The sequence below is a fragment of the Oncorhynchus clarkii genome, chromosome 5, assembly GCF_045791955.1.
Source record: "Oncorhynchus clarkii lewisi isolate Uvic-CL-2024 chromosome 5, UVic_Ocla_1.0, whole genome shotgun sequence".
NCBI classification, from domain to species: domain Eukaryota; kingdom Metazoa; phylum Chordata; class Actinopteri; order Salmoniformes; family Salmonidae; genus Oncorhynchus; species Oncorhynchus clarkii.
Genome location: NC_092151.1, coordinates 8260064 through 8278352, shown reverse-complemented (window position 1 = coordinate 8278352; position 18289 = coordinate 8260064). Strand labels below are relative to the sequence as shown.

Sequence of the window (18289 nt, the reverse complement as noted above, 5' to 3'; positions counted from 1 at the left end):
GATACAGACAACAGACCAAAGATACACACACCACACACAAAAAAGTGCCTTCTGGAAGTATTCAGACCCCTTGATTTCTTTCACATTTTATCTTATTCTAAAATTAAGGAAGAAATCCTCAGCAATCTACCATACTCACAATACCCCATAATGACAAAGTGAAAACAGGTTTAGACATTTTTAAAAATGTATTAAAAATAAAAATCTTTGCTAAGAGACTTGACATTGAGCTCAGGTGGATCCGGTTTGATTATCTTTGAGATGTTTCTACAACTTGATTGGAGTCCACCTGTGGTAAATTCAATTGACTGGACATGATTTAGAAAGGCACACACCTGTCTGTATAAGGTCCCACAGTTGACAGTGCATGTCGGGGCAAAAACCAAGCCATGAGGCCGAAGGAATTGTCCGTAGAGCTCTGAGACAGGATTGTGTCGAGACACAGATCTGGGGAAGGGTACCAAAACATTTCTGCATCAATGAAGGTCCCCAAGAACAGTGGCCTCCATTCTTAAATGAAAGAAGTTTGGAACCACCAAAACTCTTCCTAGAGCTGGCCAACAAGCCAAACTGAGCAAATGGGGGATAAGGGCCTTGGTCAGGGAGGTGACCAAGAACCCGATGGTCAGTCTGACAGAGCTCTAGAGTTCCTCTGTGGAGATGGGAGAACCTTCCAGAAGGACAACCATCTCCACAGCACTCTACCAATCAGGCCTTTATGGTAGACTGGCGAGATGGAAGCCCCTCCTTTGTAAAAGGTACATAACAGCCCGCTCAGAGTTACCCGAAAGGCACCAAAAGGACTCTGACCATGAGAAAATATTCTCTGGTCTGATGAAACCAAGCTTGAACCCTTTGGCCTGAATGCCAAGCATCAAGGCTGGAGGAAACCTGTCACCATCCCTACGGTGAAGCATGGTGGTGGTAGCATCATGCTGTGGGGATGTTTTTCAGTGGCAGGGACTGGGAGACCAGTCAGGATCGAGGCAAAGAAGATTGGAGCAAAGTACAGAGATCCATGTTGAAAACCTCCATAGCGCTCAGGAACTCAGACTGGGGTGAAAGTTCACCTTCCAACAGGACAATGACCCTAAGCACACAGCCACTCAACGCATGAGTGGCTTCGGGACAAGTCTCTGAATGTCCTTGAGTTGCCAGGCCAGAGCCTAGGCTTGAACCCAATAAAAACATATCTGGAGAGACCTGAAAATTTCTGGGCAGCAACACTCCCCATCCAACCTGACAGAGCTTGAGAGGATCTGCAGAGAAGAATGGGAGAAACTCCCCAAATTCAGATGTGCCAAGCTTGTAGCGTCGTACCCAAGAAGACTTGAGGCTGTAATTGCTGCCAAAGGTTCTTCAACACACAATACTTATGTACGGCATTGATTTGTTTTTATATCTTAATACATTAGCAAAAATATCTAAAAACGAGTTTTTGCTTTGTCATTATACGGTAAATTGATGTCATTAGGGGGTGTTGTGATGTCATTATGGGGTATTGTGTGTAGATTGATGAGTAAAAAAACAATTTCATCCATTTTAGAATAAGGCTGTAATGTAAAAAAGTCAAGGGGTCTGAATACTTTCTGCACACACACACACTCACTTTTCATTATAGCCCTGGACAAACACCTCAGTCACCTCATTGAGGGCCTGATTACTGAACAAGTAGATTTTTAAAAATGTTTTATATTTAACCTTTATTTAACTAGGCAAGTCAGTTAAGAACAAATTAATATTTTATAATGATGGCCAAACCCTAACCTGGACAACGCTGGGCCAATTGTGCACCTCCCTATGGGACTCTCGATCACGGCCGGTTGTGATACAGCCTGGAATCGAACCAGGGTCTGTAGGGACGCCTCTAGCACAGATGCAAGATTTGAGTTGGGAAACACTGCCCTACATAATGTGTACTGTTGGGGTTACTGGAGTTGGGAAACACTGCCCTACATAATGTGTACTGTTGGGGTTACTGGAGGACTGGAGTTGCAAAACACTGCCCTACATAATGTGTGCTGTTGGGGTTACTGGAGGACTGGGAAACACTGCCCTACATAATGTGTACTGTTGGGGTTACTGGAGGACTGGAGTTGGGAAACACTGCCCTACATAATGTGTACTTTTGGGGTTACTGGAGGACTGGAGTTGGGAAAACCTGATTTTAGACACAGCCCATCATTGAAATTGCTAAGGGGACAAATTCACTTTTAAAAATCACTTTCGAATTTAGAGACTACTCTAATATTCTGGATCCAATGTTCAGTCAAGGCCAGTAATAATTACAATTAAATATATAATTTTTAAAATGAACTTTCTTTATTTATATGATCTCTCTGTGTCTGAGTAAGTGAGTTCCTACTAGGATGAATTCCATTGCATTCAATGCCCTTGTTCGGGCCAGGTTTCAGTTAGTGTGAAACCTTGAATCCAGCTGTTTGTCCTATCATGTCAACTCGTCACTCATTGTCGTGCCAAATGTCTGGCTTCACAATAAGCAATGGAGTTTGGAAGAGCACAAACATATCTGGGACCATGCTCTCGCAAATCAGCAGGTTGGGCTTATCTTTCAAATTGTAACCAAAATCAGAAATGACGATTTACGATGCACAAGACAACAGTAGACACCCACTAACAGATACTCTGTCAGGATATCAAGGGGGTTGCCATGTTGGGCTTGATAACTTACACTGCAGGCCACATTAACAAAAGCCACTATTGGTTTTCCATATGACCCCATTGGGTTGCCAAGTTGGGTATATTAACATAAACGTGAGACATTGGCTGGTAAAAAACAGACTAAGGGCTGGTTTCCCAGACACAGATGAAGCCTAGTCCAGAACTAAATGAGATTTTCCATCGTAAGAGTTTTTTCCCTCCAGGACTAGCCTTGGTACGTGTCTGGGAAACATGCCCCATAATGGGGGCCGATGTTGGGCATGATACAAATCAGTGTTTCCCCTAAGATCTTTTTCAACAGCAGTGGTGCACTGCTGCAAAAAGCATAAAGGGGAAACACTGATCAAATACATAGTTTGTTCAGAATTAATTTGTTCCAACGTAAGCCAGCTTTAAAATATATATATATTTTTTTTGTAACCTATCACCTTGTAGAAGAAGTTGGAGCGGCCCACAGCGCCGATCTTGCCGATGTGGTTCATGAAACACAGGTTGCCCTCTGTGGAGCCGTAGAGCTCGCACATGCGGATCTCGCCGAAACGTCGGTGGAACTCCCGCCACACGTCCTGCCGGAGCCCGTTTCCCACACCCATGTGCACCTTGTGCTTCTTCTCCCCCTCGGCCTGATGGGAAATGGAGTCAACAGCATGTTAGATACAAGCAGAGCACTCCTCCATTTAAAACTGACAAGTGTAAATAATATAGCATGGTTGACAATAATATACAGTATATGGCTCAGTTGTTAGAGAATGGTGCTTGTTCGATTCCCACAGAGGACCAGTTTGAAAAAGTATGAAACATGTATGCACTCACTACTGTAAGGATAAGACCATCTACTAAATGACTGAAATAATATATATATCAAATGTTATTGGTCACATACACGTGTTTAGCAGATGTTATTGCGGGTGTAGCAAAATGCTTGTGTTTCTAGCTCCGACAGTACAGTAATATATAACAAGTAATATCTAACAATTTCACAACACATACCCAATACACAAATATCTAAGTAATGTCATTAAGACTATCCACATATGGACGAGCGATTCAAAGCAGCAAAAACTGAGTAGGATAGTATAGAATATAGAATATAAAGTTGACGTCTGAAGTTTACATACACCTTAGCCAAATACATTTAAACTCAGTTGTTCACAATTCCTGACATTTAATCCTAGTAAAAATTCCCTGTCTTAGGTCAGTTAGTATCACCACTTTATTTTAAGAATGTGAAATGTCAGAATAATAGTAGAGAGAACTATTTATTTCAGCTTTTATTTCTTTCATCACATTCCCAGTGGGTCAGAAGATTACATACACTCAATTAGTATTTGGTAGCATTGCCTTTAAATGGTTTAGCCTTCCACAAGCTTCCCACAATAAGTTGGGTGAATTTTGTGCCATTCCTCCTGACAGAGCTGGTGTAACCGAGTCAGGTTTGGAGGCCTCCTTGCTCGCACACGCTTTTTCAGTTCTGCCCATAAATCTTCTATGGGATTGAGGTCAAGGCTTTGTGATGGCCACTCCAATACTTTGACTTTGTTGTTCTGGGATTGATTTGCACTTTTCACACCAAAGTAAGTTCATCTCTAGGAGACAGAACGCATCTCCATCCTGAGCGGAATGATGGCTGTGTGGTCTCATGGTATTTATACTTGCGTACTATTGTTTGTACAGATGAACGTGGTACCTTCAGGCTTCTGGGAATTGCTCCCAAGGACGAAGCAGACTTGTGGAGGTTTACAATTTTGTTTGAGGTCTTAGCTGATTTCTTTTGATTTTCCCATGATGACAAGCAAAGAGCCACTAGGTTTTAAGGTAGGCCTTGAAATATATCCAGAGGTACACCTCCTATTGACTCAAATTAAGTCAATTAGCCTATCAGAAGCTTCTAAAGTCATGACATAATTTTATGGGATTTTCCAAGCGATTTAAAGTCAACTTAATGTATGTAAACTTCTGACCCACTGGAATTGTGATACAGTGAATTATAAGTGGAATAATCTGTCTGTAAACAATTGTTGGAAAAATTACTTGTGTCATGCACAAAGTAGATGTCCTAACCGACTTGCCAAAACTATAGTTTGTTAACAATACATTTGTGGAGTGGTTGAAAAACAAGTTTTAATGACTCCAACCTAAGTGTATGTAAACTTCCTACTTCAACTGTATGAGATGGGTAGTGCAAGTTATGCAAATGTTATTAAAGTGATTTCAAGTCTATGGATTCCAATCTAAGCCTTTTTGTAGAAATTGCCTGTGAATATGACGAATAATTGGTAATAACGTTACAAAATGCTTTAGGAATATTCTCAATACTTGAAGTCATCAATGTGGGTTTTTATTTAGCCGTGGTCTGTATTCCTTATACTGGCTCAGTTTTTAATTGTTTCCAGTCTCCTCTGGGAAAAAGATTGTTTTAAACAAGGAAGTCTGAGATTAACTGAGGTTAAATAAATGAAATAATACTGTGGAAACAAGTATTTCATTCAAGGAGGTCGGTTTTGGTGGGAAGAGAGCATGACTGAAATGGTTGAAAAAGACCAATGGCTCTGCGGTGAAGATTCCCCTATGTACAGATTATTATTATTTACCTTTATTTAACTAGGCAAGTCAGTTAAGAACAAATTCTTATTTACAATGACGGGCTACCTTCTAGGCAGAGTTGCAAAGAAAAAGCCATATCTCAGACTGGCCAATAAAAATAAAAGATTGAGATGGGCAAAAGAACACAGACACTGGACAAAGGAACTTTTCCTAGAAGGCCAACATCCTGGAGTTGCCTTGTCGCGTTTTGCGGGTACTATTTAATGAAGCTGCCAGTTGAGGACTTGTGAGGTATATGTTTCTCAAACTAGACACTCTAATGTACTTGTCCTCTTGCTCAGTTGTGCACCCGGGCCTCCCACTCCTTTTTCTATTCTGGTTAGAGACGGAGTAGTACACAGCATTGTACGAGATGTTCAGTTTCTTGGAAATTTCTTGCATGGAATTGCCTTAATTTCTCAGAACAAGAATAGACTGACGAGTTTCAGAAGAAAGGTCTTTGTTTCTGACCATTTTGAGCCTGTAATTGAACCCACAAATGCTGATGCTCCAGATACTCAACTAGTCTAAATAAGGTCAGTTGTATTGCTTCTTTAAATCAGAAACAAGTTTTCAGCTGTGCTAACATAATTGCAAAAGGGTTTGTAATGATCAATTATCCTTTTAAAATGATAAACTTAGATTAAGTAAAACACAACGTGCCATTGGAACACAGGAGTGATGGTTGCTGATAATGGGCCTCTACACCTATGTAGATATTTCATTTTAAAAAATCTGCCGTTTCCAGCTACAATAGTCATTCACAACATTAACAATGTCTACACTGCATTTCTGCTCAATTTGATGTTGTTTTAATAGACCAAAAAAAAGATTTTCTTTCAAAAACAAGGACATTTCTAAGTGACCCCAAACTTTTGAACGGTATTGTATGTATGTACATTCTGAAGCTGGCTTTGTCAGTGCTTTTCTAGAAGAGACATCCCCCCCACGTCTGAGACATCCGCCCCATGTTTGCTCATCCACTCACACATTCTGTTTTCCAATAATTGCCGCCAGACTGGAGAAGCACAAGGACAGATTGAATAATATCATACTCGTCCATTCATATGTGTTTGGACCCCTTTACAATGGCAAAATAATGACGCCTGCTCTTAGCCCTGCCGTTCCATGCTTGAGCGCCGCCTTGTGTGCTTTTTTTGTTTGTAGTTCATTTTCCTCTGTGCTGTTGTGAAATTGTAGTGAGATAGCGCTTTAGGTCACTATGGCCTCAAGAACTGTGTGTACAGTATATATACGGCCTGTGTGTATGCATCAAGAGCACTTGTAATGAATGTTTGTGTGTGTGTGTGGATGCTTGCCTTGTGTGACAGTGTGTGTGCGTACTGAATGTGTCAACTTTTGTCCATCTGTGGGGAGGCCTGTGCCACTGCCAGCCTTCCACCCACGTGCATTAGGATGACCGAGAGAGGGAGAGAGAGAGAAAGAGGGGACAAAGAGTTCTTTGAGCTCTGTACTCTTGTTCGGCCCGGTCAGCCAGGGTGGAACTATTCTGACCTGATAGGGAGGAGAGGGGAAACAGATACACATTTGGAACACGGACAACCTAACAAAAAGGCCCTGTTGTCCTACAGCCTTGAAAATGCAACACAAATCGCTTACAATGTTTTCTGATCACTACTTTGTTCGGGGAGTAGCTGTGACCGAAAATAACTGTCTCGCCTTGGAAAAGTAGAAAGTATTGTAACAAATCAATTACATTTTTTTTTTTTAAATAACCATATCTCTGTCGGCTTGTGATGCTAGTGCAGTGGGAGCTCAGGCTGGCTTATGAAAAGTTGGAGGGGGGGGGGGGGGTTTGTGGTGATGGGAATTTTCTCAGGAACAAATGAGATTTTCATAAAGACCAAATGATGATTAAGTCATTTGATGATACAATCAGTGGACTTGTTAGCCAGATGCCTTCAGAAAATATTCACACCCCTTGACTTTCACATTTTGTTGTGTTACAGCCTGAATTTAAAATAGATTAAATTGAGCATTTGTGTCACTGGCCAACACACAATATTATGGTTGGAAAAATGTTTACAAATGAATTGTTATGGCAAGCCTGAATGTGTTCAGGAGTAAAACATTTCAACAAGTTACATAATAACATGGAATCACTATGTGCAATGATAGTGTTTAACATGATTTCTGAATGACTACCTCATCTCTGTAACCCACACACACAGTCCATGGTGGTTTTCCAATGTCTCTCAAAGAAGTGCACCTATTGATAGATGGGTAAAAATGTAAAAAAAAGCAGACATTGAATCTCCCTTTGAGCATGGTGAAGTTATTAATTACACGTTGGCTGGTGTATCAATACACCCAGTCACTACAAAGATACAGGCGTCCTTCCTAACTCAGTTGCCGGAGAGGAAGGAAACCGCTCAGGGATTTCACCATGAGGCCAATTGTGACTTTCAAAAAGTTTCAGAGTTTAATGACTGTGATAGGAGAAAACTGAGGATGGATCAACATTGTAGTTACTTCACAATACTAACCTAAATGACAGATTAGAAAGGACAAACAGTACAAATATTCCAAAACACACATCCTGTTTGCAATAAGATAAAAACTTTTTAAAAAAACGTGGCAAAGAAATTAACTTTAAGTTCCGAATACAAAGCGTTATGTTTGGGGCAAATCCAAGCATGGTGGTGACTGCATCATGTTATGGATATGCTTGTCATCGGCAAGGCCTGGAGAGTTTTTTTGTGACAAAAATACATGGAATTAGAGCTGAGCACAGGCAAAGTCCTGGAGGAAAAACTGGTAGTCTGTTTTCCCACAGACACTGGGAGACAAATTCACCTTCCAGTAGGACAAAACTCTAAAAACACGAGGCCAAATATACACTGGAGTTGCTTACCAAGTTGCTTATTTTATACGTTGCTTAAAATAGTCTTGAAAATCTATGGTAGGACTAGAAAATGGCTGTCTCTAGCAATGATCAACAACCAACTTGACAGAGCTTGAAGAATTTGTGTGCAAATTGTTGTGCAAATACTGTACAATCCAGGTGTCCAAAGCTCTTACTGGACTTAACTATGAAAGACTCACAGCTGTAAATCGCTGCCAAAGGTGATTCTAACATGTATTGACTCAGGGGTGTGAATACTTAAGTAAATTTTATATTTACGTAGTTTATTTTCACTACATTTGCAAAAAATGTCTTAAAAACATGTTGTTTTCAATTTGTCAATATGGGGTATTGTGTAGATGGTTGAGATTATTTTTTTTTGAATCCATTTTTGATTCAGGCTGTAACTCAACAAAAATGTGGAAAAAGTCAAGGGGTGCGAATACATTCCTGAAGGGACTTACTTAGTAAAGATAGAACAAAGATGACAGGTGAAAGAGGTTAAAGAGGGACATTGAAGTAAAGGTTGTACACCTCTGAAAGTAAAATAAACACGTGAAGACTGTACTGAGCAAAAGGGGCGAAGCATGTCAAAACAATGAATAGTTATTACCTTAGGCTGGTTGCACAGATATCGACAGAGCTCGCCGATATACTGGAAGATGGTCACGTCGTATTTTCTACAGTCATTCCAGAACTGTGAGGCCGAGAACTTCTTCTTCAAGACACAGGTAGCGCCTGGGGGAGAGAAAAACAACACATTTAAAATCAGAGAAATATATATATATTTTTTTTAAATGTCAGAGTTAGAAAGCTCTCATGATCCATATCTGTGCGGACTGAATATGGGATGGAGGGAGAAAGAATAGAGGGGGAAACTCACTCAGCTGACTATTCCCTAGTAGGAACATGTTGCTGATTTAGATGTACTATATATACACAAGAAGAAGTTGTTAAGTTGCCTCAAATACAGATAAATCCTTAGATTTATTACATCATATTGCTTATAAGCTGTTAATAAATGCTTGACAAATACTTGATAAACGCCTTATAAAACACTTTATACAGAGACATTAAGTTCAACGTGATAATTGCACAGTTGCCCAAACCACTGCCATTGTTTTTTGTTGATGCTAGCAGTGCCTACAGTTAACTGAAGTTTGTAGTGGCTGTTTAAAGTAAATCGAAGTGTGGATTAGAGTTTTTATTGGCCCAGAGACTACTTTAAAAAAATGTATAAAGAGAGAGTCGACTGACGTGCGTCGCCCATTTCATAACATGGGGCTTGTAAAAGCTGTGTTTTTCCACACGAGAGGATCCAGACAAGGAGCCAGGCCCTGCCAATCAGAATGAGTTTTTTTTTTTTTTTACCCACAAAAGGGCTTTATTACAGACAGAAATACTTATTGATATGCCACACCCATTAGATGGATGGATTATCTTGGCAAAGGAGAAATGCTCACTAACAGGGATGTAAACACATTTGACCACGACATTTGAGAGAAATAAGCTTTTTGTGGGACATTTCTGGGATCTTTTATTCAGCTCGTGAAACATTGGACCAACACTTTACATGTTGCATTTATATGTTTTTTTTCACGTAATATTGTCAAACACTCCAGCCACCCAGGTCATAGCCTGTTCTCTCTGCTGCCGCATTGCAAGTGGTACCGATGCACCAAGTCTGGAACCAATAGGAACCTGGACGGCTTCTACCCCCTAAGTCATAAGTGCTAAATAACATGGACTCTTTTTTTGCACTAATGTTTTTGACTCATCACATATGCTGCTGCTACTGTTTATTATCTATCCTGTTGCCTACTCACTTTATTTCTAGTTATATGTACTTATCTACCTCAATTACATTGACTCAGTACTGGTACCCCGTGTTATCATTAGTCATTGTTAATTTATTATTACTTTTCTATTTTTTCTCTATTTGTTGGGAAGGGCCCATAAGAATTTCACTGTTAGTCTACACCTGGTGTTTACAAAGCATGTGACAAATAAAATTGGATTTTATAAAAATGTAAAAAATTATTACATGTATATTTTTTTGACTAATCACAAGTGGTGCATCGCTCCTAATGCCTTCATGTATGAGTTAGAGTTATTCAAAACACAGCCTATAGTAAACCCTTACTCTCCACACAGCCTATAGTAAACCCTTACTCTCCACACAGCCTATAGTAAACCCTCACTCTCCACACAGCCTATAGTAAACCCTTACTCTCCACACAGCCTATAGTAAACCCTTACTCTCCACACAGCCTATAGTAAACCCTCACTCTCCACACAGCCTATAGTAAACCCTTACTCTCCACACAGCCTATAGTAAACCCTTACTCTCCACACAGCCTATAGTAAACCCTTACTCTCCACACAGCCTATAGTAAACCCTCACTCTCCACACAGCCTATAGTAAACCCTCACTCTCCACACAGCCTATAGTAAACCCTTACTCTCCACACAGCCTATAGTAAACCCTTACTCTCCACACAGCCTATAGTAAACCCTTACTCTCCACACAGCCTATAGTAAACCCTTACTCTCCACACAGCCTATAGTAAACCCTTACTCTCCACACAGCCTATAGTAAACCCTTACTCTCCACACAGCCTATAGTAAACCCTTACTCTCCACACAGCCTATAGTAAACCCTCACTCTCCACACAGCCTATAGTAAACCCTCACTCTCCACACAGCCTATAGTAAACCCTCACTCTCCACACAGCCTATAGTAAACCCTCACTCTCCACACAGCCTATAGTAAACCCTCACTCTCCACACAGCCTATAGTAAACCCTTACTCTTCACACAGCCTATAGTAAACCCTTACTCTCCACACAGCCTATAGTAAACCCTCACTCTCCACACAGCCTATAGTAAACCCTCACTCTCCACACAGCCTATAGTAAACCCTCACTCTCCACACAGCCTATAGTAAACCCTTACTCTCCACACAGCCTATAGTAAACCCTCACTTAGAACAACAAGTGGTGCCTAATCGAGGTCCTTCAGAGATAATCAGAGGTAACAAAGTGTCAAGTGTTGTGTTCTCGTTGCCACACTGAGTAAATATGCCCCCAAAAAAGTGGCCTGAGTGTTATAGACAGGTCCTTGACCTGTCCCAGGTTTTCCAGGAAGCTAATGTGCGGTGTGAGGAAGTTGTACTGTCAACTTTGCTGTTATTTGGAATAAATCAATCAAAAATACAAATAAGTCTGAAGCCACCACGGTATTGAGAAGGACCATTTTGTATTTTTGTGTTTACATATTCTGCTTTAAGTGACCATATTCTGCTTTAAGTGACCATATTCTGCTTTAAGTTACCATATTCTGCTTTAAGTGACCATATTCTGCTTTAAGTGACCATATTCTGCTTTAAGTGACCATTTTGTATTTTTGTGTTACCATATTCTGATTTAAGTGACCATATTCTGATTTAAGTGACCATATTCTGCTTTAAGTGACCATATTGTACTCCAAATCAGTGAAAATCATTCACATCTGACAAATCATTTCCAACCAGCAACACTGTAGCCTCAGCCGGTTACTGTCGGTCACCTCGGGCCACAAAGGGCCCAAAACCTTCACTGAGTGGAAGTCATCATAATAACGGTCTATTGGGTAGCAACTTGCTAGTTAGTGTACACGACGTGCCCGTTTGCTCGTCCTGCTCTGAAAGCATTCATTGAGATGCTAATTGGGGAGAAATGAAGGATCAGCTGTGGTCGCCCCAGTGATTGCAGAGGCATTAGAAACACAATGTGTCCCAAATCGCACCCTATTCCCTATATAGTGCACTACTTCTTAACAGGGTCCATAGGCCCCCGGTCAAAAGTAGTGCACTATAGATGGAATAGGGTGCCATTTGGGACACACCCCAGGAAGCACTCTTGAAACAAGACTCGGTATAGTAACAACACTGACGCAGGAAAGACAAATGATGGTTTCTACCTTATGCATGTAAATCAGAATTCATAACGAGTGTGGGAATAAAAATAATGGTTTCACGTTGCCCTGGCTGTTACGGTCTACATTTAAATCTATTGACTGTGAGGACTGCACGCGTCTCTAGATAACACATCCGTCGAGAGTTGTTGAATGTAGTCATGCACATCATTGTAGCCGTGTCCTAACATAGCCTTAATTCAGACAACTTTTCCTTAAGAAACAAACCTACTGTATCGTGGATTTGTTATGAAACAATTGGACAGGAAAAAGTGAACGTCTCAACACACCATCTTACATTAAGTGAACAAAACATTAAGAACACCTTCCTAATATTGACTTGTACCCCTCTGCCCCCCTTTTGCCCTCAGAACAGCCTCAATTCGTTGGTGCATGGACTCTACATGGTGTCAAATATTTCACAGGGATGCTGTCCCATGTTGACTCCACTGCTTCCCACAGTTGTGTCAAGTTGACTGGATGTTCTTTGGGTGGTGGACCATTCTTGATACACACAGGAAACTGTTGAGTGTGAAAAACCCAGCAGCGTTGCAGTTCTTGACACAACCCGGTGGCACCTACTACCTACCATACCCCGTTCAAAGGCACTTAAATATTTAGTCTTTCCCATTCACTCTCTGAATGGCACACATACACAATCCATGTCTCAAGGCTTAAAAATCCTTCTTTAACCTGTCTCCTCCCCTTCATCTACACTATTTCAATGGATTTAATAAGGGACCATCGCTTTCACCTGGATACACCTGGTCAGTCTCATGGAAAGAGCAGCTATTCTTAATGTTTCATACAGACCTGCGTTCAAATAGTATGTGTTCTTTCAAATACTTAAGCTGAGTTTGATTGAGCTTGACTGGTGCAAAGGAACCAATAGAATATCCCATCTGGCACTTTAAAGGAGGAATGAGTAGTTTTGGAAGCTGGGGATGATTAGGTGGCCATGATGGTATGAGGGCCAGATTAGACATTTATCCAGGACACCGGGGTTAACCTCCCTACTCTTACAATAAGTGCCATGGGATCTTTAGTGACCACAGAGAGTCAGGAAACCTATTTGAACGTCCCATCCGAAAGATGCACCCTACGCACTGAAAGGCAATGTCCCCTTCACTGCCCTGGGAACATTGGACCTTCCTTAGACCAGAGGAAAGAAGGCCCCCCCTACTGGCCCTTCAGCACCACTTCCAGCTACATCTGGTCGCCCATCCAGGGACCGACCAGGACTGACCGACCAGGACTGACCGACCAGGACTGACCGACCAGGACCGTCCTTAGATTCAGAGTCAAGCCAGCAATGGAATAGAAGGTGGTCTGCTGCTGGCAGAAGGAAGGAAGTATGAAAGTATGGAAGGAAGGAATGATGCATCTTTAAAAGTATTTGAACACAGCCAATAGAGAGATATACTGCTGCCGTTTTACCCATCTCGATGGTTCCCCCGACGCCGATGAGAGAGGCCGCACTGTGGTAGAGAGGCAGGGGGATGTAGACCACGTCATCTTCCGACCCACCGTAGGCCCAGAACCCTGCTGCAGCCTTCAGGGACTGGAGGTGTGTGATGACCGCAGCCTTCGGCAGACCTGCAACAACACCGACACGACCATCAACCAACATTACGACAACCACGGGAGAATGCTATTCACACACACACACACGTTGTAACAGAAGGCTCATCATTCTTAGCCCCTCTTTACTGTCTTATTGCTGCTAGACACAGATCTTGGATCAGTTTAGTGTTTTCCCCTCTAATGGTTAAGGTTTGCATTGGGGGAGGGGAAGCTGATCCTAGAGCTGTACCTAGGGAGAAACTTTACCCCGGTGTGTGGTGGCTGGTCACGGACAAAATGACTCCTGTGTGCAACATATTTCAATATGAAAGCGGAGTCTGATCCTCCTCTTGGGAACATGCCATAACATAGACAGATCAAATAAACGCCTACACGTCATATAAAAATACCTACCCTGACCTATTTGATTACTAAAATGTCATGCAGACTGCTGTATCACTATCCAACTTTGAAAATGTCTCTAATAATTGCAGAGCGACTATTATTAACCACATCCTATCTGAATAGACCTTGTAGAATGGCCACGATGAAAGGACATGGGAGGAAATCAATACAACACATTATATACAAAGCGAACAGAGGTCAGATATCATTGTATCGTTCCTCTGTGGTACAGGACGGTCAGATATCATTGTACCGTTCCTCTGTGGCTAAAGGACGGTCAGATATCATTGTATCGTTCCTCTGTGGTACAGGACGGTCAGATATCATTGTACCGTTCCTCTGTGGCTAAAGGACGGTCAGATATCATTGTTACATCATACTTACTAATGGGCCTCCTCAAATGAAAACACTCATATTAAGTGCTAACTAAGGAGTCATTAATTTAATTAACATGCAACTAAATAGTAATTAAAGGGGAAGTTCAGAATTGAACTTGAAAGTGATTTTGCCTCTATCACTTCCATTGACTATTTGCTAGTGGTGGCTAAAGATAGCTGAAGTTTGTAGTGGCTGTTTGGAAAACCAAACCATGATTTACAGTTTCTCTTGGCCCATAGATCTAACATCAAGTTGTAAATTCCTGAACTTCCCCTTTAACGTATAACTAATGACAATTAAACACGTAACAGACGCACCAGTGGTTCCTGAGGTGAAGATGTAGAGGGTGGCGGCCTTGAGGGAGGTGGCAGCCCTCAGGGCAGGCGGGGTGGGCTTGTCCGACGCCTTGTCCATCTTATCTAGCAGTGTCTGGACCTCCGTGTGGCTGCTGTCGTTCTTCATGGCCCACACCGAGATGTTGTCCTCCAGGAAGCTGGGCAAGATGTCCTCCAAGGAGTCCAACAGGTCTGAGAGGAATAATAGTGAAGTGAATGAGTTATTCAATAGGGCGAATCACTCAATAATTGCCTTGTCCAGGCAACACAGACCAAATGGATCTGGGACTCGGTTAAATAAATGTAAGTGGTTGCTTCTGGACACTAGTGCTGTACCATTATGTTCAACGCATATTGTCAAGTTTTTAGTGCATGTTCCCTCCATTTACATTAATCCGTTATATCCTGTGTGTGAAATGCATGACAATCTCAAATGAGGATTGTAATACTGTCAAAGTAGCCTAGTGGTTAGAGCGTTTGACTAGTAACCGGAAGGTTGCAAGTTCAAACCCCCGAGCTGACATGGTACAAATCTGTCGTTCTGCCCCTGAACAGGTAGTTAACCCACTGTTCCTAGGCCGTCATTGAAAATAAGAATTTGTTCTTAACTGACTTGCCTACATAAAGGTAAAATAAAAATTGTCACTGATGATGGACAACTGTGCCAGCAAGCAGGTGTATGAGATTAGGCCTCTGAGTAAGCACAGAAGCATTGAAGAAAGCAGTAAAGTAGGAGTGAGTACAGGGAAGAGAGATATTCCCAGCAGGTTTAGGATGTCGTCATCCTAAATTTGGTCTTTAGCCAAGGGGACTCACAGTTAACACATTTCTAATGAGTGTCCCATGAGAGGTGGTCAGAGCACTGGCAGTGTGGTGCCAGGACAACAACCTCTCCCTCAATGTGAGCAAGACAAAGGAGCTGCCTGTGGACTACAGAAAAAGGCAGACCTAACAGGCCCCCGTTTATGTTGACGGGGCTGTAGTGGAGCGGGTCAAGAGTTGTCCACATCATCAGCGAACTATCACGGTCCAAACATACCACGACAAAACCTTTTCCCCCCTCAGGAGACTGAAAAGATTTGGCATGGGCCCCCAGATCCTCAAAAAGGTTCTGCAGCTGCACCATCGAGAGCATCCTGACCGGTTGCATCACTGCCTGGTATGGCAACTGCTCGGCATCCGACTGTAAGGCGCTACAGAGGGTAGTGCGAACGGCCCAGTACATCACTGGGGCCAAGCTTCCTGCCATCCAGGACCTATATAATAAGCGGTGTCAGAGGAAAGCCGATAAAATTGTCAGAGACTCCAGTTACCCAAGTCATAGACTGCTTTCTCTGCTGCCGCATGGCAAGCGGTACTGGAGCACCAAGTCTAGGACCAAAAGGCTCCTCAACAGCTACTACCCCCAAGCCATTAGACTGCTGAACAATTCATAAAGATTCATAAATTGTCCGGTGGCGATTTTTATGAATTGTTCAGAACTCTAATGGCTTGGAGGTAGTAACTGTTGAGGAGCCTTTTGGTCCTAGACTTGGTGCTCCGGTACCGCTTGCCATGCGGTAGCAGAGAAAACAGTCTATAAATTGCAACTCCAGGGTTGTTAGTTCAATTCCCACAGGGGGACCAGTACAAATATATATATATATATATATATATATATATATATATATCACACTCACTTCTGTAAGTTGTCCTGGATAAGAGCTTCTAATAAAACATGTTCGGTGTCTATGATGAAGACATTAATTGCCGATCATAAAAAGTGTATGGGCCATTTAGAATTATAGCATACATGGTAATAGCACTATGAACCGGAATGCTTTACACATGGTTCGATGAGACCATATAGTCCTGGACTAAAATTATTGCTCAACAGAGAATCTCCAAGTGCTTTTTGGTCCATTGCATTTTTTATGTGTGTCTGGGAAAACTGCCCCACAACGTATAGAAATACATGTACATTGCATTTGACCCAGTCACCTTAATAAGCTTCATCCTTGGTAACATGGCCATATGGACTTAACAAGCTTACTCATGTTGATATGTCTCGTTGTCAACGACTGTGTGTAGGTAAAAATTCGTAACACCAATAGGACTTCGTAGAATTCAGTGGGGAGTATACACAAGCACATTTGCTAGAGCATCCCTGTTTCACAACACTGTTTAGGCTCGTAAGGCTGCTGGGTGGAATGACAGATCGCCTGGAATGCTGCAGCTCTCAAAACACATCCGGCGTGGGCTACAACTATGTTAACGATGTTTTTACATTACATTTCTTTGGACACATTTAATTTAAAAAAAAAAAACATCTTCAAACAAAAAAAAACATTACGGCGGGTGTGGTAGGCTAATAACGTTCATTATCTAATTATTATGTCACACTACCGATTGGCCGCCAACAGCCTACGCGACACTCATCAACTGTTACGTAGACTATATTACATGTTTACCTGCACCAACAACAAGAGTCTTGGCCCCACAGCAGTTGAAACAATGTAGCAACGATCTGGACTTAATGTTTGTGTTTAGAAAAGCCACTGCACATCCGAGTTTGATCAATCCGAACCAAACACAGATGAAGTCGGGCTCATTGTTCATCAGAAGCGCAACGGAGTCCCCTTTCTTCAACATGCCCTGCTCGAGGAAGACATTCGCCAATTTGTTGCTCCGCTCGTTAATGTCTTGATAGGTGTACGTTACTCCCTCATATATAAGGAAAGGTTTTGTGGGAATTCGCTCTGCCTGTTGGACGAATCTGTCAATGATAGTGACAACTTTTGAAGTCATTTTGAATATCTCCAGACGTGCGCCGTATCGGATGACTTTCACTAAATAAAAAACATCCTTCCAAAAGTAAGGGAAACACAGTTTCTGTACAACGTGTAGGGCGAAAATACCAGCCACTAGAGCTGTCACCCATCCCAACGAGAAAAACATCGCGCCAGTTCCAAACCAATTCCTTCGACAATTCTAGAACGAGACGCCGTGGATGTCACTGTCCCGAGCAATGCATTGTTACAAAACGATGTAAAGGAGAGCAGCGCATTCAGTTAAAGTCTTAGCTGGCTCTCTGGCCTTATGAAACGCACATGGAATCATGTGACTCTTGTTGTACAACTAACCGCTAAAGGGGGAGTGTCCTTACAAGAGCACGTTTCGCTCCAGTCTGACAGTTTGTAGCGAAATGTGTAAAGACCTGCAGTCAACATTCTTGCCGTTGTCAAGAAAATCAACCACGCCTAGGATATAGATTTGTAAAACCGAGATAGATAGATAGAGGACTCATCTTTTGTATCTGTGCCATTATAGCGTCTGGACAGCATGGGCAGCGCCATTGAGGTTATCTCCATTTTAAAGTAGTCACTTTTGTTCTTCACAATTGGCTGATCCCAGCCAATGACCCTGTTGGACAAGACTCCATGTAGGTCAGCAGGAAGGATAAGGCCAATGAAGTTAGAAGTCCCACAAAGTTGACTACATTAAAATGGTGGAAACCCTCAATTGCGCTGTCCATGCTAATAGA

The 18289-nt window shown here is 42.0% G+C and overlaps 1 protein-coding gene across 1 annotated transcript in view; it reads right to left on the bottom strand.

The window, feature by feature from the left end:
• LOC139408290 (solute carrier family 27 member 6) overlaps positions 1–17850 on the bottom strand; it is a 26701-nt gene extending 8851 nt beyond the window's left edge. The window contains exons 1-5 of the mRNA XM_071152000.1: positions 17217–17850; positions 14749–14958; positions 13523–13681; positions 8745–8869; positions 3111–3305 (exon numbers count right to left, since the gene is read on the bottom strand). Of these exons, the coding sequence (XP_071008101.1) occupies positions 3111–3305; positions 8745–8869; positions 13523–13681; positions 14749–14958; positions 17217–17703 (1176 nt within the window). The 5' untranslated portion in view covers positions 17704–17850. The remainder of the gene's footprint in view (positions 1–3110; positions 3306–8744; positions 8870–13522; positions 13682–14748; positions 14959–17216) is intronic.
• Between the last annotated feature and the right edge of the window lie 439 nt (positions 17851–18289).